Here is a 25,969-nt window from a genome sequence, read left to right on the forward strand (position 1 = left end):
GCTCACCCTTTTTGCTCACAGTGCACAATGCCTATTTTCGCTTTTTTTTTTATTAATTTATATTTTTATTTAAAATTTTTAGATTAAACTGAATTTTGTTCGTCACAAAATTGGATATCAGAAATTTTGGGGCTAGAAATTGCTTTCGTCACTAGACTTTGGATCCAATATCACTGCGGACGGCAGTTCGCGCTAGTGACGAAAGCAGCACGAAGGGTGCGAAAGGCGACTAGCAATAAATACAGCCAATTTGGAAAATATGCTGTGACTGTCCGATCAGATCGAGTTATATACCGATCAAAGGTTTAGCCCTAACTTACAAAATGCCATACAAAAACTTTTTCTAACGCACCTGGGTCATGAGATACGGGGGTGTAAGTGGGAGAGGAAAAATTTCATTGATTGCAGCTAATGGGGCTGTTGGAACCTTTTGGTAAAATTTTTTATTTTTTTTAAATTTTAATGAAAAATACGCGATTGATACCTCGATCTCCCAAATCCGATAAATGGTTCAAAAGATAAATAATTTTGAAATTTTTAGTGGACTTCTCAAAATGAAATAAAAAGTCAGTTTGTTTGTTTGTATCAAAGCGTTAAAAAATCTTAGATGTAATGATGGGACTCTATTTCATTTCGAAAATCTAGAAATGTCTGTTCTACGACTTTTTGAAAAAACCGCTTGTTTAGCGGGAAAACGCTAAGTCCCTCTAAAATTAAAAACCTCAACAGTTTCCAAGCCATAGAAGCTACAGATATGTCTTGTATATCATTTTATATTTTACAGGTGAAATAAGGTTTTTTTAGCTTACATTTTGGCGATTTGTGACTAAACGGCTCTAACGATTTTTATTAAATTTTAGTATGTTGTAAAACGTAAATTTTTAGTATTTGAAACGTAAATTTAGGTTGAGTGGTTTGGAAGATATTACCTGTTAAGTGAATATATACATTTTTCTATCGGTCGAAAATCACGTTTTAATACGAAAAACTTTTTGGTTTTATGGGATATCTTAACCAAACTGATACAATATGCATACAATTTAGTGTTATATATATTCTGACCAAAATTGTTTCAAATCGGACCACTGAATCTTATAGCTGTCATAGGACCGATCCGGGCAAAAATAGGTTTTAGTATGAAAATGAAATAATGAAATATTTTAACCAAATTGATAGAATATATATTTAAGTTAGTTTTATATATCCTGACCAAAGTTGGTTCAAATCGGACCACTATATCATATAGCTGTCATAGATCCGATCGGGCGAAGTTCAAGTCTTAGTATGAAAAAATTTTTTTTTTCATAGTAAATACGGGGTCTCCGACAGATAAGTATGATCGCTGTAGCAACGCGAGCAGGGGGCAGAGCCCCCTATTTTTCTTTATAATAAAAAAACATAATTTTTTTAAATATGAAAGAATCTCAACAACTAAATTTATAAATTTTACTATCTGCCTGCATTAATGATAAAGTTGCAATGTGAAAATCAAAAGCAATTGCAAAAATTTCTGATATCCCACAAAAAAACCCCTACACGTAAAAGTCTAGTGCCCATGATGTACTTGGCAAATAGGCCAAAAAATGGACAAGTCAAAGAAAAGTAGTGTTGGTAAACGGGCCATACAAGTTACCAGTTGCACAAAACAACAACACCAAAGGAAATTTTGTAAGGAAACTTCGAAAATTTGTTTAAAAAAACTAGATGAGTCCCCAAACTAATTTTTACGGCTAAATTCATAATAAATCACCCCCTATTTGGAGTTTTTGAAAATTTTTTTTTTTTTTAATTAGGAACTCACTTAAATTTGTGAGGAGCAAAAAAAAGTGATATACTTGGACGCCTAGCGTCGCAAGCTTGAAAAATAAATAAAAAGAATAGTTTTTAAGATATAGAGAAGGGATTGTTGGCCTATTGCCCTTAGCTGAAGGTAAAAGAGAAGGAGGAACGCAATCTACGCGCATATTGGTTCAATATATAAAAATTGCATCGAAATACTTTTTTTTATTCAAGTCATATAGGATGGTGTATTTCTCCACTTCTTTTATCCACTTTATCCTATCGTCTGATTTAAAGAAGTGCAAGCCTCTTCTTTTTACTTTAAATTTTGCCATTTTTAATTCAATGTATTATCTCTTGTGTGCACAACAAATAGCTGACATTTCTCTAATGACTGTCCTTATATTGAGCAACACATATATATGGTCAGTCGACTGAGAAATATCAGCTGTTGCCTATAGCCGCATCTTATCTGGCAAATCTTTTTTCATATATTTTGTGAGTACCGCACCAGCGGAACTGAAGCGAGATAATTAATCTTACGTTCCGCCACTGTTTTTTTTTTATTTGGACAATGGCTTAGCGAACGGAATTTTTCCGATAAGAGTACCTACCTTAAGGTGGCACCGGACAAATGGACGTTTACCACCAATTTTGATACTTGACCCAAAATTGTACATATTGCCAGATCGTAAAATGTAACAGGGTGGCAACGATTGGACCAAACAAACTTTCTACACCAGTGATGCCAAGATTTTAGGAAACTATAGCTGTTTCTGGGTGTGTAACGCACTGCATGTGACTCTGTGGCAGTGCTGCCAAGTCAGCTTTTTCCCGTCAGATCTTACTTTTTTTGAATGCCAAAAGCGGGAAAAATTGTGATCTAGCGGGTGACGGGAATTCTAGCTTCATTGAAAGTTGCAATTTTTTTGGATATACAAAACTTCTGTCAACATATCGAAATATCTAAGCACGGTATCACTTTTAATCGATAGTTGTTGCAATAATACCAGTAAACTACTAACTATCTTTGCAAACTACGTTACTATTTTTACAACACTTTTCCATCACTGGCAAAGGGTTTCACATTTTTTGACAATTTTTTTCACAAAAACCGTGAGAGTCCTGGATGCCTCAATTAAGAATTTCAGCTATAGCTGCTACACCTTTACAGGTGTGGTTATGGGGGTTTATGGCTATGCTGAGATCTACAAATGCCTCATTACTAAAATAATAATAAAAACAATAAAACCTATCAGGGGAGCCTCGCCGACTAGCTCATCGGAACTCCTCATGGGTGTGTTTCCATTCCTGGCCCGCAGTTCATACAATCGATAAATCATCGCTTACTGCAAACAGCTGCAGCTCTCCTGGAACTACCTTCGCTATCGGAAAAGAAAAAAACAAACAGCGCAAACATGACGACAACGAAGTAGTGTTGGGTAAACTCTGCTCATTTAGGTGAACATGTTCACTTGTTCTTTTCTCTTTGGCGGAGTCAACTCACTCAGATTGCTCAGTTGCTCAGTTGTTCACTGCTCTTAGCAACAACTGAGCAACATAGAACAACTGAGCAAGAAAGAGCAAGTGAGCCATAAAGAATAACTTAAAAGGAACATGTTCACTTGCTCACTTCAGTGAGCAACTCATAAGCAACCCAACACTACAACGAAGAAAAACTGCAACAATAAAATTGGCAGGTAAGTAAAACTTACGAAACAACAAAAAAAACATACTAATCCAACTATATGTCCAAATAGGGCCTGAGTTGGACATGACGTTTCCCCTTCCCCTCTACAAAAAACTTAGCTGGACATAATATTCATTTTAAATGTTACATTTCTAAATCTATAACAACATTGTAATAATTCTTATATTCTTTTAACAGGTTCCTTAGCATTGTAAACAAAAATTCGGCAACGGATTTTAAATAACTTGCCAATCGATGGTGTGGCAAGACGCTATTGTGTATATTGTAAAAAAAAAAACAAGAGCGCTCCGCCCCCTGCTCGCTTCGCTTGCGGAGAGGTCCGCCTACAGTCGAGGACGCTCGACAGTAGGATCCCATGTACTCTTTTATAAAAGTTGGTTTTCGACCAACTGTTTCTATGGCAATTACATGATAAATGGAACCAAATTATACCAAATTTGGTCAGAATGTAAAAAACAAACTTAAATGCATATTCTAACAGTTTGGATAAGATATCTCAAAAAAAAAAAACTTTTTCATACTAAAAGTTGATTTTTGACCGATCGGTTCTATGACAGCTATACGATATAGTCGCCAGATTTGAACGAACTTCGGCCATGAGGGACAGAACCAAGTTAATTGCATATTCTATCAGTTTGGTTAAGATATTTCAAAAAACAAAAAACTTTTTCATACTAAGACTTATTTTTTGATTGAGCGTCTCTATTGCAGCTATATGATATAGCGGACCGATTTTAATCAAATTTGGTCAGGATGTATAATACCAGCCCAGATGCATATTCTATCAGTTGGTTCTGAAATCTCAACAAACAAAAAACTTTTTCATACTAAAGCTTCATTTTCGATGTTTCGTTTTTATGGCAGCTATATGATATAGTGGTCCGATCAAAAAATAAAAACAAACTTGATCTGCCTATGGTATCCAGGAACCTACATGCCAAGTTTGAAATCTCTAGCTCTTATGGTCTCTGAAATCGACGCGTTCAAACCGACGGACATGGCTCAAGCGACTCGGCTATTGATTTTGATCAAGAATATATATACTTTGGGGGGTCTACCACGCCCCCTTCTGCCTGTTACATACAAAATTAAAACCATATTTTGCAGCTCTTTGGTCTAGGAACAATTTCGATTGCGTAATGGAAATTCACTTGTAAACGTGTTAAATTAAATATATCGGTTAGAGCAATCGGCGTTGTTTTAATTCATTTGGCGCCAGTATAGGAAAGTTTCAATAGGCTTGAATACTGACGTAATTGCAATTGGCTTATTGCTAATACTGCAAAACCAGCACTAATACGAAAATAGATCATAATTTTTCTCATGCGGAGACCAAAAAACATATGCAAAATGCCGCACTGCTTGCCCAAAAAAATAAAATTAATTTTCCAACGGAACAAAATGTTGAAGTTACTGAACATGAGGCCGCATTGGCCTTGTTTATTGTCTTATTGGCCTTAAAATTATTGTCTAAATAATACATAACTATGTATTTGTTCTGTTCTGCACATAAAAACTTAAAGAAAATTTCAATTTTATGATTTGTTCGGTTTTTCCGTCCCTTTTTAAACATTTTTGTCCTGGTTTTGTCCTTTTTTTGCGATCCGTCTATCAAGTTTTTCTTATCGAATTATGGCAGCACGGTACTCCATCTCGTGAGTAGTTCAGTTGAACTTATTCTAAGCGATTCGATACAAGGTGCAGTAAATTATCGACCGACCTCCACATTTTTATTAAGCTACGAAAAACGACAAATTAAAGGCAATAGTTATTTATAATATATTTCCAAATTAAGTAGCCTTAAGCAATTGAAAAAACTATGGTCATTCCCAAGGAAGTGCTGAGTGACTACAAGGAGCTCTTCGAGAAAGCCAACAAACTGGTCGAGGAGGAGAGCAGCTCTGATCCACCAACGGATCCGTATCGATCCCATTACAAGGCGCGCGATGTGTTGTTGGACCTGAAGAAGCAGCTCGATGATCAGCTGATCTCGATGCGAGCCAGTGAGGAGGTTGAGGGCTGTGACGAGGAACTGGTGTTCAAGTCCATGCTGGGCTTCGTTTGCCGTGACCTGGGTCGCATATACATTTACACCGAGGAGTCGTCTGAGGGCGAAAAGTTTCTCAATCGATGCCTGGAATTAATGGAGCCGCACAAGAAGCTAGTCGAGGGTATTATACCTTACATCGGTGCTGTCAACGAGCTGAGCATTGTGCTCGGCTCCAGGCAGGAATACAAAGCCGCTGCGGAGCTGCTGCTAAAGGCAGAGATTAGTTATATTGAGTTTAAGGAGAGTGGAAATGTTGCTCTGGCTGTTGTCGATCTGTATAGTCCGCCAGATGAGCTGGCAACGGCTGCAGGCGCCAAGGAGCTGGAGAATCTCTACACGCTATGCTGCTTCTATCTGGCCCAGATGTATGGACACATTGGCGAGCCGGAAAAGTCGGCACAATGCTGTCATCGCACCCTGCATCGACAGCTGCAGTTTAAATCCTATGATGCCATTGATTTTGCCCTGAATACGGCAACATTGTCGCAGTATTATCTGGGCAAGGAGCGCTTTAAGGAGGCACGTCATCATTTGGCCGCTGCCACCATCATTATGTCCGAGCACGAGTTGAACATGTTACAGCCGGAGATGAACGAACAACAGCGGTCAGATTATACGGAGACATTTCGGCATCGTTATGCAGATGTTGCCAGATGTTGGGCCAAATACGGGCTGCATCTGTTGCAATCCTCTAAAGAGCGTTTGCTGCAGGATGACGACGAGGAGCAGCAGGAGCAGGTAACTCAGGCCACACATGCGACCAAGCAGCTCACTTTGGCTGCTCACGAGGATTATCGCTTTGCGGATCTGGATTTGACGGCCTGCGAGAGTCGAGTCAGCTGTGATTATTGTCTGACCTTTGACGATGCCAAGCTGGTGTTCCACTTTGTCAACGAGTGGCTAGACGTGGCCAAGGACTACTACAAAGCAGAAACAGAGGCCACTGAGTATGCCAAGATTATACAGGACTATGCCGAGGCATACGAGCATATTGCTTTCTTTGAGGAACAGCCCGAGAATCAGGCCAAGATGCAGAAACGTCGGGCCAAATTTCTAGAGGATCTGCTTGACTTACTCGATCCCATGTTCTATTTAAAGATCTGTCGCGAATGCTGGTATGTGGCTGGCACGGCACACGCTGCTGTCCTGGACGTACGTCTGGACTCCATGAAGGCGCAACAGTCGCCAACGCCGGAGCAAGTCAAGCGGATCAATCAGGCAGCACTGAAGGCCATCAAGCACTTCGAGAGTTTTGTAAAATCGTATCTGGCGTCACCGACCGTCAACGACGGCGAGCAATGGAAGAGCAACATGGACATGGAGGAAGTGCGTCTCATGCTCTATGCACACTTTCATATTGGAAGACTCTACTACAAACTGATCAGTGGACAGCCACAGCAACAGCTGGAGCAACTGCAGCAATGTCTGCGCTATTATAAGCGCTTCACTGAGGCATGTGGCGAGCACATGGATGCCTCCAAGCCGATGCACGGCGAGATTAGCGTAGTCCGTGAGATGCTAGAGCTGCTGCCACTGAAGATTGTCACAGTTAAACGCAGATTGGAGTGAATTTCCAAGCTTTATTTATGTTATACTAATCCCAAAAATCAATAAAAACAAATGGAAACATGTAAATTCAGAAGGGTAATCCTGTGCTGGATGTGGGCTTCCTGCTGGCAATCCGCACGGACAATGGCGACTGGCAGTTGGGGGATTTGTACTGACGTCGCTTTATCAGTGCCTTCTGTATGTTGTTGCCCACCTGGCGCAGTGGCAGAGCCGTTATGTTGTCCAGCAAATTGTCCTGGGCGTGCTTTAGGGTGCTGGCGACCAGCTCCTCCACATTGATGGCACGAGGATCTGCCATCGGTTCACGTTCCAGCACATCGACAATAATGCGCAACGTTTCCTCCGATTGAAACTCCTCCAGGGGCAACACCTCGGACAGCTCCTTGAACATGTGCATCACAATGAACTGGGTGCGATTGACCACCTCACAGATGCCACGGGCACACAGTGAATCCTTCGCATGTTCGAATATGCCAGAGATTAGCTCCTCCGTATTGACATCGGAGTGTTCGTAGTCGAAGACAGCAACGACCTCATTGAAGAGCTTTCTCAGCTCCTCCGCGCTTATATGAATGAAATACTTCTTGGGCACAATCGTCTCCAGATGCTCCGTGATGCACTCGGCAATGCGATCCGTGTATCTGCCTTGGAAACTGTAGGCCGCCTGGCACAAATACAACGATGATCTCTGCGAGAATTTGCGCACATTATCGGCGCTCGTGTGACGACCAAAGAACTGATTGAAACTCTTTTGGACAATAGTATGCACCCGATCCATGATGAAGTCATCCGGCATGGGAGGTAGCATGTACGCCTCCACGTTCAGTATGGCCGGACACAGCTCCACCTCCGGCTCCATGGGCGTGAGTTCGTTGAGCACAGCTTGCGGTTGAGATGGAAGCAACTCGTTGATCTGGAGCGGCTTTGCCTTCAGCCGAAGTGTGCAGATCTCTCGCTCCAGGCACTGCAATATAGATTTAAATGCATTTAAATCAGACATAGCAAATAATATTACATTTAGTTATTTAATTTAATTCAAACTTTCTTTTCGATAAAATTATGAAACAATTTATTAGACCCCGTACTTATAAAAAGTACAGGGGTCTATTGGGTTTGTTTTAACGAATATGTGCGTAACAGGCAGAAGGAGGCGTGGCAGACCCTATAAAATATATATATTCTTGATCAGCATCAATAGCCGAGTTGATATAGCAATGTCCGTCTGTCTGTCTTTCCGTCCGTCTTTCATATCCAAATTATAAGAACAATTTAAAAGCTAGTGACACCAAATTTGGTATATAGATTCCTCTATCTTGCAGGCAGGTCAAGTTTGTTTCTTTTTTGATTCGGACCACTGTATCATAAAGCGCCAATAGGAACAATCGGTCGAATATCAAGTTTTAGTATGAAAAACTTTTTTGTTTTACGAGATATCTAAAGCAAACTGATACAATAAGCATGACTTGGTTTTATATATTCTGTCCAAAGTTGGTTCAAATCGGACCACTATATCAAATAGCTGTCATAGGACCGATCGGGTGAAAATCAAGTCTTAGTATGAACCACTTTTTTGATTTTTGAGATATCGTAACCAAACTGATAGGATATACATAAAACTTGATTTTTTATATCCTGTTCAAAGCTGGTTCAAATCGGTCCACTATATCATATAGCTGTCATAGGACCGATCGGGCGAAAATTAAGTCTTAGTATAAAAACTTTTTTTTTTTATGAGATATGGTAACCAAACTAATGGAACATATATAAAAAATGGTTTTATATAACCTGTCCAAAGTTGGTTCAAATCGGACTACTATATCATATAGCTGTCATAGGACCGATTGGGCGAAAATTAAGTCTTAGTATAAAAACTTTTTTGTTTTATGAGATATGGTAACCAAACTAATGGAATATATATAAAACTTAGTTTTATATAACCTGTCCAAAGTTGGTTCAAATCGGACTACTATATCAGATAGCTGTCATAGGACCAATCGGGCAAAAATTAAGTCTTAGTATAAAAACTTTTTTGTTTTATGAGATATGGTAACCAAACTGATAGAAAATAAATAAAACTTGGCTTTATATATTCTGTCCAAAGTTGGTTCAAATCGGAGCACTATCTCATATAGCTGTCATGTCTTTTATGTTTTATGAAACATTGTAACTAATATGATACAAAATGAATTTAAGTTAACTAAATTTTTTATTTTTTCCATTGTTAGTTTTTGCCATAATAAGTACGGCGTCTCCGACAGTCGAGTATACTCGACTGTAGCACCGTCCGACTAGTTTTTATTTAAAAATCATGAGTAAAAAAATTTAAAAAAAATAAAATATATAAATTTACTTTTAGATTTTTGTGACTAAATTTAAAATGACTTAAAAAATAAAAATGTAATTGAATTGAAAATCTAATAACATTCGCGATGTGTTGCTCAATAGTAGTGCTGCAAAATGATCGCTTTTCCTCTCATGCAATTTCATGCATACCAATCAGCTTCTGCCCGACTATATTGAAAATTGTGACGTCATAAGGAATTTTGCCATGCAAAAATACTTATTTATATATTAATCTAATTGTATATTTGTAAATACATAAATTATACACCAACAATTTCATTACATGATATCGATAATACTTTTGCTTATCGCTCGATTCTTACTCGATACCCAAAAAATGGGTACTACTTCGTACTGTCTTTGTTCGCGCCTTGCATATAAACGTATCATGCTGTCTCGCTCGCACGTTCAACTTGCAATGCAAATGTGATTATTGAATTAAATGTAATTCCGAAATATCTTCTCTATTTATGGGTCAATCGCTTTGAAATTTTCAGGGTCGCTTAATAGACTTACTTCCCACCTGATTGTTCAGTTAAGGAGTGATATCTTACAAATTTCGCCTGTAAATCACTTTATGCGATTTGTGGGCGTAGGGGGCGTTGCATCCAAAGTTGGAAACAAACTTGACCTGCGTATGGTATCCAGGAACTTACATAAAAAATTTGAAGCTTCTAGCTCTTATAGGCTCTGAGATCGCGTTAAAACAGACGCGTTCAAACAGACGGACAGACAGACGGACAAGAATATATATACTTTATGCGGTCTGCCACGCCTCCTTCTGCCTGTTACATACATTCTGCCCATTTTCAATGGCAATTCAATGAAAATTTGAAATTAAGAAAGTTAAACGCTTAAAGACTCATATTATATAATGTATATAAAAAATTTAAGAATAAACATTTTTATCCGAATAAATAAATTACAAAAAATTTTAAAACAAAAAAAATAAGTTTTTGTATAATTTAAAAATAATTAAAAACTAAATGCACATGCAAAAATACGAAAAAAAAATAAATAAAAATTTGTTAAAAACAATGTATTTTAATTTTCGTATTTTCTTTTAAATGTTTTGTCGGGCAAATGAATGATTTCTGGAATACGAATTCGTTGTCAACCTCTTAGAGTCGGTCTAGATGTTCATAAGCATGAACATACAGACAGACAAACAATTTAAATAAAGGGTTAAAAGGGTCATAGATTAGATTTCATAACGCACCTCAATCTGTTGGAGCAGCGCGCTCTCAATTCCCATCAGCTTCTCAATGTCGTAGCTTAGATTGAGCACCTGAGGATTTGACCACTTGGCATAATTGCGCTCCTGCACGTCCAGGAGCGAGTCCAGGACATTTTGCTGCTCCAAGAGCACCGTCTGTATGTTGAGCTTCTCCGTGTTGGTTTGTGTCTCTTGCACCAGCTGCTCCTCGCAGCGCGACAATTCAATCTAAAGAAAGACACTTTGGGAGTTAGTTACCCTACAGTTCTTTATGAAGGCCTACCTTTCGTTCCTGCAGCTCTTTCTCGAGGGCAGACATCTCCTCCTCTGCTGTTGATTCCAACTCAAAGACGTAACGTCGCAGCACTTCCTCCTCCAGTTCATCGAGATTGACAATCAATCCAAAGCGCTTCATCTGCGCCTGTTTGATTTCCTCCTCGAGGCGTGTTATTTCAAATCTCATAAACTTGATATCCCGATTCATGCGACGCAAATGCACGAAATTAATGCGATGCCATCGTCGTGTGGCCAACGTTTCCTCGTGCAGCTTCTCGGCTCGACGTCGTAGATCGACCAACATGTCGGCATCAAAAAGTATCGCATTGGAGACATCTCGATAATCGTTGCCCTCATAGAAATGCTGCAGTTGATCCATGCGCAGAATCGTGTTCACCTGCACCTTGTTTATCTCCTGTTGTCTGTTACGCTGTAAGGATGAAAAATTGAAGAAATATGTCACATCGATTACAAAATTGCGAAAACTGGAGATTTAAAATTTTTAATTTTCAAAGTCTCAAAGGGACCCTTACCATCACAATCAAATTCTAGCAAATATATAATTTTATTAAGAGATTAATAAAATTTTACTGCAGAATAACTTTGGAGACCAAATCATGTTTAAAATGACATTCCGCTTGAAAATCGGTTTAGTATTGCCAAAGAAATTAAAGTTGGTCAAACTTTTGAGATAGCCACCTTACAAGTCAAAATTTTTAACATTATTTTTAAAAAGGAAAATAAAACGTCTCAGAATCAAGTTTAAAGTGTTGTTTCATACTAAATATGATATAAGGAGTTGATTAAAAGTGAAAACTTGAGATTAAAAACTTTTAATTTTTAAAATTGACTATGATCGAAAGATATAAAATTTGCTAAATAAACAAAATTTAAATGCAGAATTAATTTAGAAGCCATACCTTGATTAAAATGACATTCCCTTTGAAAATCGGTTAAGTTTTTCCTAAGTTATGACAGTTCAAAGTTGCTCAAGCCTCTGACCTAGCAACCTAACAAGTTAATTTAATAAAATTTAATTGCAGTTCGAAATTAGAGAAATTTTGACCAAGTTATGAAAGTTTTGACCACTTTACAAGTCAAAATTTTTTGTTGAATTAAGCATGATTTTTGACAAGAAAATGAAAGGTCCCAGAATCAAGCTTTAACCCTCTAACAGAAAAAATCGAAATAGTCATTCAATCAAGTTGATATTCATTTTATAAGTAGATATATTAAATAAGCTTAAGTTTAAAACTTCATATTTTCCGTTAGTTGGAACGACCGTCAGGTGCAAAATACTGAAGACCGTCTGTAGAAGGTAGCGATAACTTTTGCTCTTCATTGCTTCTAAAGTTTTTTTTAAGTTAGTAATCACTAATATAATTATAATAATATGCAATTTACTTAAATTTAAATAATTATTATAAGATATATCAATTTATAAGCAGTTTTGCATTAGTGGTATTCATGTTCACGAAATGATAGAAAAGCCACTCATCATATAGTAGAATAACTTTCTTTATGTTTCCAATCTTCGTCCTTGGATTGCAACTGCCCAGAGGGCCGTCCATCAAAGGGACTCCTTCAAATGTGATTATTGTATTTCTCATTTATTTGCAGGCAACTGATTTCTATATATAGCTCTTTCCTTATTGGAATTGGCTCTGAGGAGTGGTGCTATTCCAAAATATATAGATGCCAGCCTACCGCACTTGTTATCTTCCCACAATACCGAATTTACGATAACTCCTTGAATCTTGGAGCAGAACTGGGCGGGAAGTAGACTGAATTTGGGGACTAGTTGGTTCAAGTATGGGCAATGAAGATGGAATGCTTTAGAAAGGCTTGAAGCATGCAGTTGTTGATGAGGATAGTTCTTCTATATCGATGGGTATACGACCAACACTTCAGATTAAACTGTTGCCTGAGTGTCTTGGGAAGCATTGAATGAAAGGCTTAAATCTTGAAGAAATGCATTGGAATTATAATTTTCAATAATTTTCCAATTTTCTAATGGTATTGGAATAGTATGTGCTTCTAGATCAAATGTTGTCGACAACATAATCGGAGTCTTATCACTGCGGACGGCAGTTCGCGTTAGTGACAAAAGCATCACGAAGGGTGCGAAAGGCGACTAACAATATATACAGCTAAGTTGAAAAATTTGCTACGACTGTCCGATCCGATCGAGTTATATACCGATCGAAAGGTTTAGTCCTAACTTACAAAATGGCATACTTTTCTTTGGGTGAATATCAAATGTCTTAACAGCCTCACATTTGGTCGTGGAAAGCCAAATATGAGCCACATTCAAATGTGAGCAAACGTGGCAAATATTACAATATGCATTTAGATTAATTTTATATATCCTGACCAAAGTTGGTTCAAATCGGACCACTATATCATATAGCTGTCATAGGACCGATCGGTTCAATATTAAGTGTTAGTATGAAAAACTTTTTTGTTTAATAAAATATTTTAATATGCATTTAAGTTAGACTTATATATCCTGACCAAAGTTTGTTCTAATCGAACCACTATATCATATAGCTGTCATAGCACCGATAGGGCGAAATTCAAGTCTTAATATGAAAAACTTTTTTCTTTCACAGTAAGTAGCAACGCGAGAAAAGCGAGCAGGGGGCGGAGCCCCCTAGTTTTTCTTTATAATTAAAGAAAAAAATATGAAAATATGAAATATGAAATACGTTCAACAACTAAATTTATATATTTTTCTATTTGCCGGCATTAATGACAAAGTTACACGAGGTAAAATTCTAGTGACGAAAGCAATTTCTAGCACCAAAATTTCTGATATCCAATTTTGTGACGAACAAAATTCAGTTTAATCTAAAAATGTTAAATAAAAATATAAATTAATAAAAAAAAAAAGCGAAAATTGGCATTAGGCACTGCGTAAAAACCTATTTTTATGTACAAAGAAGCTTACCCTTTTTGCTCACATTGCACAATGAAAATTTTTTTTAAATAATAGACACTTAAATTTAAGTAAATTGCATATTTATAGTTATATTAGTGATAACCAACTCAAAAAGTACTTTAGAAGCGAGAAATTACAATACTTATCGTCAAAAGTCGCGTACGTTCTTCCCTTGTTATGCAAGCGAACGGCCATATTTTTTTCCGATCAAACCGACAAGACAGTCTACAGACGGTCTTCAGTTTTTAGCTTTTTAAGAATACTTCTAGTTGTATTTTCGTATTTTTATTTTTCTATAAATCACTAAGTCAATATATTTTTTTTGGCGATTGAAATTGCAATTTATTTGTTCATAATTATATTTGGTATTTTCCACAATTTCAATGGGGGGGACCCTTTGCAATAAACTCAAAACCACAATCCAAAGGGAATTTTTTTTTAGAATGTAATAAAATTTTAATTCAGAATAATTCTAATGACCAAACCTTGATCATGACATTCCGTTTGATAAAATTGGTTCACATTTGGCAAAGAAACGAAAGCTTGAAGTTAATTAAAGTTTTGATATTGGCACTTTTTTTCGCGGATACCCAAAAAACAGATAAATGGAAATGTCCAGATTTAGATAAACTTAACATTAAAGTCTCCACGCTTTGTTGTATTAAAAGAATGTAAATGATAGTCGACTTTTAGGTTCAAGTTAACCCAGTGCTTACCCTAAATTCCAGCAGAGTGTTCTTCTCGCGTTGATAGACCTCCTCGTGGTACTTCATCTTGGTCTGCATCTCGGCAATTTCTCGTCGTTTGCGATCCACATCACGGTGGCTTTCAAGGAGGGTGCGTTCCAGGGCATGACGATCGGAGCGCATGGTGAAGGACCATTCGTAGAGGACACGATCGAGGCCGGTGGGACAAGTGTTCTCGTCGAGCCGTATGGTGGTCATATCCAAGGAGTCAACGCTCTGGGCATCAGCACCCTCATCTTCGCTGGATGACGATGATGATGAGGAGGACGATGACTCATCGTCATCACCATGGACACGCTTTGGTGGACGCCATTTTTTTTTAAAAATGCGACGCAAAAAGTCATAGAACTTGTGTCCCTTGATCGTGTTCATAAAGAGAACTTGCAGACCAGAGATTTGTTCATTGATTTTCTCAATGGTTTTACGAAGCTCATCCAATTGCCGGTTGGTGGCATTGATCACAACCTGGAGCTCGTTGCGAGTGCCCATCGCATGCTTGGCATTCTGGAGCAGCTGCGTCTCGATCTCTTCGCTATCCCGTAAAATATACAACTCCTGGTTCAGGCTGATCATAAAGGAGGTGAGAAATTCCGAGTCCAATTTAGTGTAAAAGCGATCCACATGAATCTTTTCCATTTGTAAGTCGAACAACCGAATTTGCTCATCGACCTGGCCAATGATATGGATCTGCTCAACGGTCAACAGACGCAACCAACGATGTTGCATTTCCTGCATCATCGGGGAATTCCCCTCCTCATCCGGTTCATAGTAAGCGAGATCACTTGCCGCTGGCAGATTCTGTATATATTCCCTTAACTCTTCCGCTGGCAATGTGCTCCTCAATTTGGAGATTTGCAAGGCCTTGAACTTGGTCACCTCCTGCAGATCTGAATTATCCAATGCGGCCATCTCATAAATACTAACATTGTCTAGCGTGCGCTGTGGTTTTCTTAATCTGATAATCTCCTCCACAGTGTTACTCAACTCGAGTATATCATCCACATTCACTCCACAGCCGGGCGAAAAGTGCTCGATGAGATTCAACTCTGGATACTCCATTTCCATGTCGATCGCATTGATCTTCTTCAACTGTATGCGATTTACTTCGGGCAGATATTCATGAATGCGCTCCAAACGATCGCGTCTTTTCTGTATAAACTCCATCAATTCCTTCTTATGATCGCGCAACGCGATCACTCGCTGATTAAATGAATCTATCATATCGAAGTATCTCGCCCGACACTCAACAATCTCTATATACTTTGCAGTCAATGTCTCCGTAGATTTGGGCTCGTAATCCGAATTGATCTTCAGTTTATAATCTCCCAAATTGCGTTGTGCTTCCGCAATCTTTGCGTCATCATCGGGATGATTACGATTCGGATCAGGTTTCTGCCTTTCCAACTTGTCCCAATCGAAGATGCGTCGCACCTCGTAAAGTTGTCGACTGCGATAACGATGTAGGAGTCTCATCATTTTCCTACTAAATCTAGGCGTTATGTTCTTCGGATCACGACCGAAGAAGAAGCTTTCTGGTGAGGGCCCAGTTATAGAATCTTCCTTCTCCTCGTAGGCAATCACTTCGGTTAAACTGCGATTAACATTTATTTAATAAAGATGGAGAATAAAAATTACTAATCATAACGAATTAGTTATAGAAACCTAAAAGTATTTACAAAAATTTATAAATAAGTTTACGAAATTAGGGGAATTCAATCATCTATCTAAATTAAATGTCCTTAAAGAATGGAAACGAAAAATATTTCGAAAAGCTTAGAAATTTGGAATTTAAACAGAAATAAAATAGAATTTAGTAGAAAAAATTTAATATGCTTACATGAATGAAAGTAAATCTGAGGATTTTTAATAATAAGTGATATTATCTTCCGAAAACAGCTAATAATTCTTGAAAAGAAAAGTTAGGAGAGGAATCATCTATTAACTCCTCAAACCAAATAGCTAGAAAAGTATTAGTTTTTAATTATTAAAAACAAACTTATTAATCTCGAAAAACGAAAATGAAATTAAAGATCAACCGAAAACTCTTTTTTGTACACCAAACAGTTTTAGTTCAATAAATAAAGGACGTTTAATATATATAATTCTAAAAGCAAAAAAGGTATGATATTTAAAAACAAGGGTAAAAAATGGAATTATAACTGTCTTAAGAAAAAATGTTTTGATAAAAAGTACAGAAAGTATTAAAAAAAAAAAAGTAAAAGAGCTATGATATTTTAAAACAAATGTAAAAAAGGAAATTATAACTTTCCAAAGGATAAATGTTTTATTAGAAAATACAGAAAGTACTTAAAAATAATGTTAGGGTTCGGCTTGATCTAAGATTTGATGCTTTCATTTGGAAAAAGAAATGTGAAGGCTCTACATATATATGTACATAAATAAAACGATTTCTCTACTCTTACACTTCTGGCTGCTCTGGCACACGCTCCTCAATGCGTCTGCTGCTTGTTTATGATAAAAGATTTGGTATTTGTGGTTTATTGGATTGTAACACTTAAAAAGCTGGCAGGTGTTGGAATTGAGGGAGCTAACTTACCGCATATCCTGCTCCCTTTTGATACGCTCCTCAATGTCAAGCTTAATTTGATTGAACTCCTCGCCTAGCGTCTCCAAGCGAAACGTGGACACGGGTTCCACATTGGCACTACCAGGTGTACGGAACAGTGAGCCAGAAATTTCCCTTTTAATTTAAATTCAACTCACCAAAGTGGAGTAATTGTAAAGGGCACATGATCCAACTTCTTTAGAAAATGATTGTATAGCTTTGCGTGGCCGACTTGGGCAAACTCCAGATCATAGGCCAGATCCTCGCGCACATCGTCCAGCTCGGCTTGAAGCTCGTCACGGATTTGTCGAGTGATTCGTGGATCGAGAAGGAGATCCTTATCGGGAAAACGTAGACCAGGCGGAAGTTCATCATTTCGTCGCACAATCTCAAAGTAAACACTTTGTAGTTGTCCAATCTTGACCAGAACATCGCGATCGTGTGCCTCGGCTGCCTCCTGTTGACGCTTTAATTCCGCATTGATCTTCTCCTGCTCCAATGAAGGCGTCTCCGGGTCAAATATGTCTACAACTGGGCCTATGCTCGGCATCGACGGCAAAGGTTTCTTCAAAAAATTCCTCGCAACCTTTGGACCATTCCATTTGTAAAGAAACACATTGCCATCGTAGCCAACAGATACGAGACGCTGGCCATCATAGCTACTCATGATGCAAGGAATAATGCCTTTGAGAGCATCGTGCATCGGATAATTCCGATAATCAGCGAGGTCTGCAAAGTTCTCCGCATTAAATCGATTGATTCGCAGACTGCCATTCATCATCCCAAATAAGATGTACTCGTCACTAAGGAAGATATCAGTGGAAAATTTAGAAAAAAAATAAAAATAAATGAAGATATCAGTAGAGAACAAAAGAAAAAGAGATCAGGGAAAAAGGGTAGAGATCAAAGAGAGTAAAAACAAGAGATATCCATGAAGAAAATGGTACAATGGAGAGATCAGTGGATAGATCGATGAATGACGAGAAAAAAGGAATTATAAATTAGGAAATTGAGTTAAGAAAAAAACCAAACTAATGAATGTTTATAATTATATGTGAGACACAATGAAGGAGGAAGAAGAAGAGGCAGAAGAGGGACACTTCAAGTGCTTCGTTGGGACAAAGCTTAAAAAACAGCCAATAAAAGTTGTGAGTTTAAGCAAATCAAAACTGAATTAACATTGGTCGGAGAGGCTGTAGTCGAGATCCCGACTATAGGATACCCGTGACTTAATTCAATATATATAAAAGTACATTAAAGAAATTACTTGTATTACTTTGAAAACATTAAATCGCCCTGACTGCCCTTTAACTTGTCCGATCTTGATGCGATTCAGGGGGATAATAGATAATTCTAACAGATAACGTCAATTACTACAAAAAACGTATTATATTTTTCTAAGATCTGTTGCAATATGTTACTGAAAACAATGTGCTTTATTTTAATAAAAATACATTACTTTTTTTCTCAAATGCAACTCGTATTTCCGATCCAAATTTGACGAATTTACTTCCATCAGTAAACTCTCAATTAACCGAGATAAGGTAAGATCCTGAATATAAAATTTTTCTTAAGCTAAACGAATTTTTAGAGCCGAACAGGGAAAATGGATAGATGGACTCGTTAAGGAATCGGATATAAAATCTCTAAGACCGGAGCTAGAACAAGTGAAGATAGATGGAATTAATAGGGAATCGAATATAAAATATCTTAAAGTTTGCAATCAGTGCAATCAAAGAGAGAGAGAGAGATCATTACAAAAGGCCGTGGGATAAATAATGAGATCAGTAGAGTATCTACAGTGGGCTTAGTGAAAGGAGTTGCATTCTCATTCTCGAACTTACACGATGTGGTAGGAATGGATTTCAACGTCGTCAGCATCCGTGATCAAAGTACATATCGTGGGTTCCGGAGCATCAAACTCCAGCTCATAGACGTAGCCGGCATCGTAGCCCGCCATGGAGACCCAGATGGTGTTGCGTTCAGTGTAGCGCAACCAGATAATGCGGTTGGGAATGATGGGTATATGCAACGGTTCCTCCTCCTCATCTGGCTCCGAATCAGCCAGGGCGCTCTCCATATCGATTTGCAGGCCAGGATTCGCTTTCTTCAGCTTCTCAATCTCACGCATTTTACGGTCGCGTTTCTTCTCCTTGCGCTTCTTGATCTTCTCACGCCACAGTTCTCGGCGGATGCGACTCTTGACGGAGACGAAGCGGGTGCTGCGCAGCCGGGCGGGATCCGTGATGTTGTAGGAGAGATAGGTCTCCTGTTGGGTAACATTGGTGCGTATATTGTACTCATAGACCTCGCCAGACCTGCAGCCAATCAAGACAACAGACTGTTCCTCCGGATGCCAATAGAAGCAACTGGGCACAGCCTTGAACTCAACAAATCCCAGTGGACGCAGTTGCACCAGTTGCTGGCCAGTTGACGAATCGTTGCTCAGGGCGTAAATAAACATGCTCCTGTCGGCAGAGCCACTTACGAGCAATGTGCTGCTCCGATTGATGGTCAGCCAAGTGATGGAAGCTGTGTGTGCCTTGAAAGCCGTCACCAGATGCATGGAAGCCTTCGCCGGATTGCTGAGATCCAGAAAGATATGACGCAGTATGCCATCCTCAAAGCCGGCAACCAGTTCAGTGCCCAGGCTAGAGATTTGTGTATCGATCCACAGTATATCCACACCATTACCCGCAAACTGTTTCTCGAGGAGCAGACGCTGTGCCTCAAAGTCGTACACAAAGATCTTCCCCGACTCGGAGAGGGTCAGCATGTGCGGGGAGATGGGCGACATTTGGGCGGCAAGGACACGCCCACCCACGCAGGAATAAAGCTGACGTGGTGGGCGTGGCACATCGTAGGTATTTATGTCACAAAACCAGATGCCTCCGTTGCCATCCTGAGCATAATAGCCAAAGTCCATCTCCTCGAAGGGTTTAATCTTTTGCATTGCACGGATCTCGACATCGGAGATCTTAAACTCATAAATCGGATCGATTTCGACAAACAAATCATCCTCGGGAGGATCAGCAAGATCAACAGTCTCCCAATACCAGACACGAACATAGCCATCCATGCCCACCGTGGTCACCTCGCCATTCTTCATGGTAATCCGTGTAATGGGCTTCAAATGACACGGTTTCCTTCCCTTCCGGCAAATCTCGAACTTGATGAGACCCGCCTCCCACAGCAACATGTTTCCCCAGTCGCACCCGGAGATGACATTCTCATCGGGCAGCATATACATCGCGTGGATGTCACTGAAGTCCGTCTTGCCAAATCTACCCAAATCCCCCTTCAGTTTCAGGCCCGTGAAAGTGTTGGCCATCTTCCAGAACTTAATGTGACTCAGGCCAGAGGAGCACAACAATATGGGATTGTATTCGGAGAAGTGAACAAAGAGAATGTTACTCTGAAAGGATTTGGCACGGAGCACAACTTCAGCACGCTCCCAACGCCAGATGGTTATGATGAAATCAGGATAGCCCGCCTGTGAGGCAAACAACTCGCCACTGGCATTGTAGGAACCCGCCGTAAGGCAAGTCTTGGCCGCACCCGTCAGCTTGATTCGTACATCATGCGATGGATATTCATAGATGAAGATTGTCGGACGCGGTCCATTCTCGCCCACAGTAAACAAATCCTTAAATTCCGGCCGTTCGTTTTTCGTTATGAAGCCAATGCCACAGCCGAACACCGTCTCACGAAAGGTCACCTCACGCCGGGATATGCTAAAGTAATGCAAGAAATTGCCAGAAACAAAGATCAGTGTGTCATCATCCAACATGACCAGGTTGAAGAGTCGCTTGCAGTCATAGCCAAAGGAGTGTCTGTAGAATATATCACAGATTATTACGTGTAACCTCCATCAGTTGGATAAGTTGGATACACTTACTCCAACTCTATGATGTCTTGCAGAAACGATATGCCAAACTCATCGTCACCCAAATCCTCCTCCTCCTCCTGGCCTATAAGTTCAACATTGTCGCCCTGTGAGGAGTCCATGTCTTTATTTATTTATATTTAGCTTGTGCGTTTTGAGTCAATTCCAAAAGTTATCCAGACAATTTATATATTTATTTATTTGAGTTGTTGCCAGGGACGACTCCCAAGCTATATTTACCTCACTCGCTAAAGAGCATGCGTGGAAATAACTCGAGAATACAAGATAAACAATGCCTAACAAATGGAATGGATGCATAGATCATCCAATAATTACTTTTGTCTTATCTGTTCAAATGAAAGACAAACTGAAAGACATATTCTTCACATTTACAGATTGCATTTTGTGCATTTGTATAATTACATTAAGAAAACTAAACTACCAGAAAATCAAAAAATGCTGCTGTATCCTGAATCGTACCCACGTTCTTCATATTTAGAGATTGAATTTAACTTATTATATAATCTTAGAAAGCATTTCCTGATTCGTATCCATTATCTTTACAATTAATATCATTAACAAAAATCAATCAGAAAATCAAAACCTGAAAAGCATCACATTGATTTAAAAATACAGCTTAGTTTTGATAGGTTTACTTACAGATTGACTTTATACGTGTATCTTCATTGATCCGTATCCACATTTTTACATTTGCAGATGGAATTTTCTATGTTCGTATAATTAATTAGAAAATCAAATCCTTAAATGTATCATCATCATCTTCAGTGAAAAATGAAGCTATATCCTGACCCGAATCTGTCTTATGGTTCTTAGCATTATGGTTTGCTTCACTTGTCGTCGAAGTTGCCGGCTGTGGGGAAAAGTATTTTTGCATTGTGCTAGTTTTAGCCTGTACATCTGCTGATTTGGCGGGTGAGAAAAATTGATCAATTCTTTGGGACTAAAAAGAAATGATAAGTATGCTTATAAGTATTAAGATAGCTTTCAAACAATCTATAGTTTCTTTCTCACCGTTGTCGGTGCTGCTGTGTGCGTTGCCTGCTGAAGATTCTCCGCAAAGATGCCCACTTTGCTGAGCACCTCTTGCTTGCTCTTCAGCATATTCCAGATGGTATCATCTGCAGTTTGAGTGGCCATCAAATAACGACACACCACTGGTTTTGTTTGACCAATACGATGAGCCCGACTTTCTGCCTGCGCCAAAGTCTAGGAAATTCAATTATATCATACATATTATAATAATTTTAATTATATTTATAAAATTTTATTAAATTCAAACATACACTGGGATTCCAGTCCAACTCGGCAAATACAATCATTTCGGCTGCGGTCAACGTAATGCCAGAATTGCAGGCTTTTAGTGAAAGCACCGCGACCTTGCAGTTGCTCTTCTTTTGAAAGGTGTCTACATAGTCAGCTCTGAGATCACTCCGGGTTTGTCCATCGATCCGAATGTAATTCACTCTAAGTGCAGTCAGACAATCACTAATGGCATCCAGCATTACTCGATGATGTGCAAAGATAATAAGCTTAATGTTCTCCTTAATTAATGTCTTGAGATAGGAGCTATAAATAAAGCAAATACATATTAACAAAAACCTAGACTTATATAGAATTGATTTATTAACTTACCACACTGCTCTTGTTTTGACCTCTGCAGTTCGAGCATAGAAGCGCAGTAAGACCTCCTCTCTAGATCGACCCTTGGCTGATTGAAGCTCCGTATTTAGATCATTTATACTTGTTTTGGCATCATCATTAGTCCACACCAGCACTGGATCCAGCACAACTGTTTCTCTATTAATGAAGTCATATGTTTAATGAGTTTTGAAATAAATATTGCAATTTAATTTTTTACATCTCTGAACTAAGTAGTGTAATGCAAAAATCTAAAAATACTCATTAATATGTTCACTACATGTGGCCACATTTGTAGAATTCTTTATAATTTGACCAAAGATAAGATTCTTAATATTGATTCCTTTAGTTTAGTTTTGGTTAACGGATCCAGTACAGGCTTCAGAATTATTAATTTTTTGTAATAATTTATATTTTTAATATGTAAAACAAAAGAAAGGGAATATCTATTATTTGTTACTTTTATATAAAATTTTTTCAAAAATTATGTAACAAATAAAAGATTAAAGTTAAATTACAAATTGTTTATTAAGATTTAGATTAAAGTTAAACTACCACTTTAGTTTTCTTAAATAAAAATGTATATTGGGGAAATTATTAATATATTTGTTTTTTGTTTGAGGATTTCGGAGTGAACACGTAAATTGTAACTTTTGAATAAAATATGGCAATGATTTATTTAATTAAGTTTTAGCAGATTTTAGCTACTTACCGATTCTTTTCGGCTAGCTGCGGTAACACCTCAACCTTGGTGCGCCTTAGCATATATTTAAGCATCAAAATGACCTTCAGTTCTTCCAGATTTGATTGGCCATTGGCATCCCAACCGAAAGTTGTCTGCTTGCCATCACAATAACGAGAGGCTAATTTTTAAAACAAAGCCAATTTCAATGCAATTACTTAAGTTCAATCGATTGAAACTTACTGAATTCCATGAAATTCATAAAGCGACTGTCGACCAAGTGCAGTTGGGTGAAGAGCTCAAGGGGACGTGATAAGGCTGGCGTGCCGGACAGCAGGATTACACGCTTGGCTTTCTCGGCGAGACGCTTCGCCACCACGGTGCACTTGGCTTTGCCGTTCTTGAGTGTATGGGATTCATCGTAAATGACAATGCCAAATGCACGCTGCAGCAGCTTGTCCATGTTGCGCTCCATCATGTTGTAGCTGGCAATCAATACTTTGGCATCCGCCACATAAGTCTGATTGTTGGCCAGCACTTGGACATAGTGTACCGGCACCGATGGCAAAAGATCGGCAATGTGCCGGGCCCAAGAGTCGCGTGTGCTGGCCGTGGTGCAGATGAGCAGTGGCCAATCCTCCTTGAAAAAGTCGGCAATAGCCAGAGCTTGATATGTCTTGCCCAAGCCCATTTCATCACAGATCATAACACGTCCATGTTGACTTATGGCAAAGCTGTAATTATAATAAAGGATATAGTTATAGCATAACAGTTGGAACAGAGAAACAGGTACAGGCACAGGGAGAGTCTGCACTCACCATACGCCCTCCTGCTGAAAGGGCATCAACTTGTCGGCCAACGTGGCGTTAATGGAAGCCAACACGCTGTAATCCATCCGCTTGGGAGTCTGTTGACACATCTCAATGATTTTCTTTGGTATCGTGCCAATGACAACATGTGGCTTAAGATCGCCCACATGCTGCTGCAGCGAATGGTAATCCGTCAAGTCAAAATTCCAGATGCGTGTTTGACTATCATAGGACTTCGTTGGCATTCGCTTAAACACTTCAATGAGCTTCTCATGGTAACCCGAGGCGTCTACGGCAAATCTCTTGGCACTTATCAAGTATACTCGGCAGGTGATGGATTTGACAATTACCGGTGCCAAGGTAGCAGATGGATTTTGTGTCACTGGACAGAGCGTTAATATGGGTTTGCTTGCTCCATTGGGACGCTGATAAGGATGAGCTGCAGCACGACTTAGTTCCCGGGAACTTGTGGACTTGATGGCTTTGAGGGCATTCAGAAAGGCGGAGCTCTTATTGCTGTTTTTGTTGTTGTTATTAAAGTTGGAGCTGTTGTTGTTTTGTGGCGGCGAATTGTAAAACTTGGACGCTGCTGTCTTGGCGCTCAATTGTTCAATTGCACTTGTTGCTGCTGTTGTTGTACTTGAGTTGGCGGACTGTACGTGCGCCTTTTTCGCCTGCAGCTTGGCCATTGCAATGCGCCGCTTTTCGGCTATTTCAGCGGATGTGCAAACGGACATTACTGTGGACAATTGTCAGTTATTATAAATTATTTACCACAATAAAATACACTAAATAGCAATGAGCGGCATTGTCAACGATTATCTTGTTATCGGTTTGCTCGATATTTATTAGAGTTGTATCAAATCGTTCATTTAGTTCAGTTGAACGCATCACTAAAGTGAACGATCGAACTAGATTCTAATATGCGCGTCAAGTTAGCAACGGTTCGCCAGCAACGAAAAACGGAACTTGGTTCACGAGTCGGAACCAGTTATGAATTTCCTCATTTTTTAATGTTTTTCGACGTTAAAACAATAAAGTAATGATGCAGAATTGTAGATAATTGTTTTATTTATAGTCTTAAGCAATATTTTGGCAGTTTCAGCCCTTGATTTGGGTGAAACAAGTAAACATAAAAAGTGAAAAAGTTTACATTTCCACCATTTCTTAAATATCTAAGCTCAGGGCGAACGGCCCCGAAAACCGCTAATGCACGATTAAAGCCCAAAGTTTCACCTTTCTAATGGGACCATATTTAGAAAAAGTTATCAGAACGTTTTTGAGATATTTTGGAAAGAACGAAGCTACCTCAGAAAAAGCCCCATACAAAATGACCGCCAAAATCAATGCCTGGTTCTCAAACCTTAATATCCTTTCTCAGGAGGAACGGCCCAAAAAGCGGCATATATCAAATTAAAGCTACAAGTTTGGAGAAGCTATTTTAATTTAATTTAAAGAAAGTTATCAGACAGTTTTGAGAAAATTAATTAATTGTAAATTAACCCAAAAGTTCATGAGCAAGTCCTATCGAACTAGTAGCTCCAACGTGAACCGAACTACTACGCAACAGAAAGCTGATTGATATGGGTCGGATATATATGCGCTTCAAAAATCGTTGCTAACTATTTAAAGGTCGCGGCCCCAGATGCACGGTATGTGGAGTATAGGCATTAATTTTACTAACATTTTGCTGCAACTTTCATCAATTTCTATCAGACAGTTTTGAAAATTTGCAT

At 38.8% G+C, this 25,969-nt stretch overlaps 3 protein-coding genes and 1 long non-coding RNA gene across 4 annotated transcripts; 2 read left to right on the forward strand and 2 right to left on the reverse strand.

Annotated features, from left to right (window-relative positions):
• Positions 1–3,296: 3,296 nt before the first annotated feature.
• On the forward strand, positions 3,297–3,950 carry LOC117781524. The gene is made up of 2 exons (XR_004617175.1): positions 3,297–3,479; positions 3,540–3,950. It is a non-coding gene; the product is annotated as an uncharacterized LOC117781524 (long non-coding RNA).
• A 1,284-nt stretch (positions 3,951–5,234) lies between these two features.
• LOC117780027 (KIF-binding protein-like) lies at positions 5,235–7,175 on the forward strand. Its single transcript, XM_034616394.1, has one exon. The coding sequence runs from the start codon at positions 5,310–5,312 to the stop codon at positions 7,107–7,109; it is 1,800 nt and encodes a 599-aa protein (XP_034472285.1). The 5' UTR covers positions 5,235–5,309; the 3' UTR covers positions 7,110–7,175.
• On the reverse strand, positions 7,107–21,223 carry LOC117780025 (cilia- and flagella-associated protein 44). The gene is made up of 8 exons (XM_034616392.1): positions 21,096–21,223; positions 19,042–21,030; positions 17,356–18,000; positions 17,189–17,296; positions 14,602–16,222; positions 10,952–11,374; positions 10,672–10,896; positions 7,107–8,073 (listed from the first exon to the last, which is right to left on the reverse strand). Exons 1-8 carry the CDS (start codon positions 21,203–21,205, stop codon positions 7,177–7,179), a joined length of 6,018 nt encoding a protein of 2,005 aa, XP_034472283.1. The 5' UTR covers positions 21,206–21,223; the 3' UTR covers positions 7,107–7,176.
• Positions 21,224–21,258: 35 nt separating this feature from the next.
• Positions 21,259–25,059, reverse strand: LOC117780026 (SWI/SNF-related matrix-associated actin-dependent regulator of chromatin subfamily A-like protein 1). Its single transcript, XM_034616393.1, has 8 exons — positions 24,243–25,059; positions 23,668–24,158; positions 23,455–23,605; positions 22,737–22,901; positions 22,388–22,670; positions 22,116–22,310; positions 21,744–22,044; positions 21,259–21,687 (listed from the first exon to the last, which is right to left on the reverse strand). Exons 1-7 carry the CDS (start codon positions 24,968–24,970, stop codon positions 21,829–21,831), a joined length of 2,229 nt encoding a protein of 742 aa, XP_034472284.1. The 5' UTR covers positions 24,971–25,059; the 3' UTR covers positions 21,259–21,687; positions 21,744–21,828.
• Between the last annotated feature and the right edge of the window lie 910 nt (positions 25,060–25,969).

Source organism: Drosophila innubila (assembly GCF_004354385.1).
Source record: "Drosophila innubila isolate TH190305 chromosome 2L unlocalized genomic scaffold, UK_Dinn_1.0 4_B_2L, whole genome shotgun sequence".
NCBI classification, from domain to species: domain Eukaryota; kingdom Metazoa; phylum Arthropoda; class Insecta; order Diptera; family Drosophilidae; genus Drosophila; species Drosophila innubila.